At 54.1% G+C, this 1,515-nt stretch overlaps 1 protein-coding gene across 1 annotated transcript; it reads left to right on the top strand.

The window, feature by feature from the left end:
• Window positions 1-111: 111 nt before the first annotated feature.
• On the top strand, window positions 112-1,472 carry Pmar_PMAR015684 (protein PIR3 precursor, putative; the record flags this gene model as incomplete). The annotated part of the gene is made up of 1 exon (XM_002781201.1): window positions 112-1,472. A coding segment is annotated over one exon (1,361 nt), but the record flags the coding sequence as incomplete, so codon positions are not given.
• Between the last annotated feature and the right edge of the window lie 43 nt (window positions 1,473-1,515).

Here is a 1,515-nt window from a genome sequence, read left to right as displayed (position 1 = left end):
TATCATCACGTCACTTTGACGGCCAAGGCCCGGGCTAACATCTACCTCCCATGGGGTCAGACGGCTGTTCCTTGCTTTGGTCCCGCTGGTGGCGATGGCGCCTGGTATCTGATGCATCAGTTTGGTGATGAGAGGCTTTATTGTGTCGTCTTTGATGGTAAGTATAAGACATGGTATTCTGCTGATCAACCTAAGAAGAGGGATCCTGTGTGGGTAACGTCCGGCGATGTTCTCCTCGCCATGAGGAAGCGTTCTGGTTACATGCGGGGATACCGCGTTAAGGTCCTCGCTCACGGCCTCCCATTCATCCTCCAGTGGAGGGGAGTCCAACGCGGTATGCAGTCCACTACGGCGAAAATTGAGAGGGGATGTGGCGGCTTTTGCGTTTTTGGCGACTACGGCCCGATGTATACCGTTGACGACACCTACCGGGTTGAGGACTCGACTATTGAGCTCAGCTTCGACCATTCCGTCCTCACGGCTACAACACCATACCCTCCCCATGATACTACGGAAACACCAGAGATGCCGGGGACGGGGGCGCCTGTAGAGTCTACTACTACCGAGGCCCCTGTAGAAGAATCTACTACTGAAGCCCCCGTAGATGCGGCTACCACTGAGGCCCCCGTAGATGCGGCTACCACTGGGGCCCCTGTAGATGCGGCTACCACTGAAGCACCTATAGGTGAGGCTACTACTGAAGCCCCTGTGAATGAGTTTACTACTGGCGCCCCTATAGACGAGTCCGCTAGTGAAGCTCCTGTAGGTGAGGCTACTACCGAAGCCCCTGTAGATGAGTCTACTACTGAGGCCCCTGTAGACGAGTCTACCACTGAGGCCCCTGTAGACGAGTCCACTACTGAAGCCCCTGTAGACGAGTCTACTACTGAGGCCACTACTGAAGAGTTTACTACTGAGGCCGCTGTAGATGACTCTACTACTGAGGCCACTATGGAAGAGTCTACTACTGAGGCCACTATGGAAGAGTCTACTACTGAGGCCCCTGTAGACGAGTTCACTACTGAATCTCCTGTAGGTGAGGGTACCACTGAAGCCCCTGTACGCGGTACCACTACTGAAGCCCCTGTAGGTGAGGCTACTACCGAAGCCCCTGTAGATGTGTCTACTACTGGATTCCCTGTTGGAGAGTCTACTACTGAGGCCACTATGGAAGAGTCTACTACTGAGGCCCCTGTAGACGAGTTCACTACTGAATCTCCTGTAGGTGAGGGTACCACTGAAGCCCCTGTACGCGGTACCACTACTGAAGCCCCTGTAGGTGAGGCTACTACCGAAGCCCCTGTAGATGTGTCTACTACTGGATTCCCTGTTGGAGAGTCTACTAGTGAAGCACCTATAGATGAGTCCACTACTGAGGCCCCTGTAGACGGGTCTACGACTGAATCTCCTGTAGACGAGTCTACTACTGAAGCCCCTGCAGATGAGCTTACTACTGGAGCCCCTATAGACGAGTCCACTAGTGAAGCCCCTGTAGATGCGTCTACTACTGAAGCC

The sequence above is a fragment of the Perkinsus marinus genome, assembly GCF_000006405.1.
Source record: "Perkinsus marinus ATCC 50983 genomic scaffold scf_1104296943408, whole genome shotgun sequence".
NCBI classification, from domain to species: Eukaryota; Perkinsozoa; order Perkinsida; family Perkinsidae; genus Perkinsus; species Perkinsus marinus.
The sequence above is the reverse complement of the archived record's forward strand: the minus strand, read 5'-3'. Positions and strand labels throughout refer to the sequence as shown.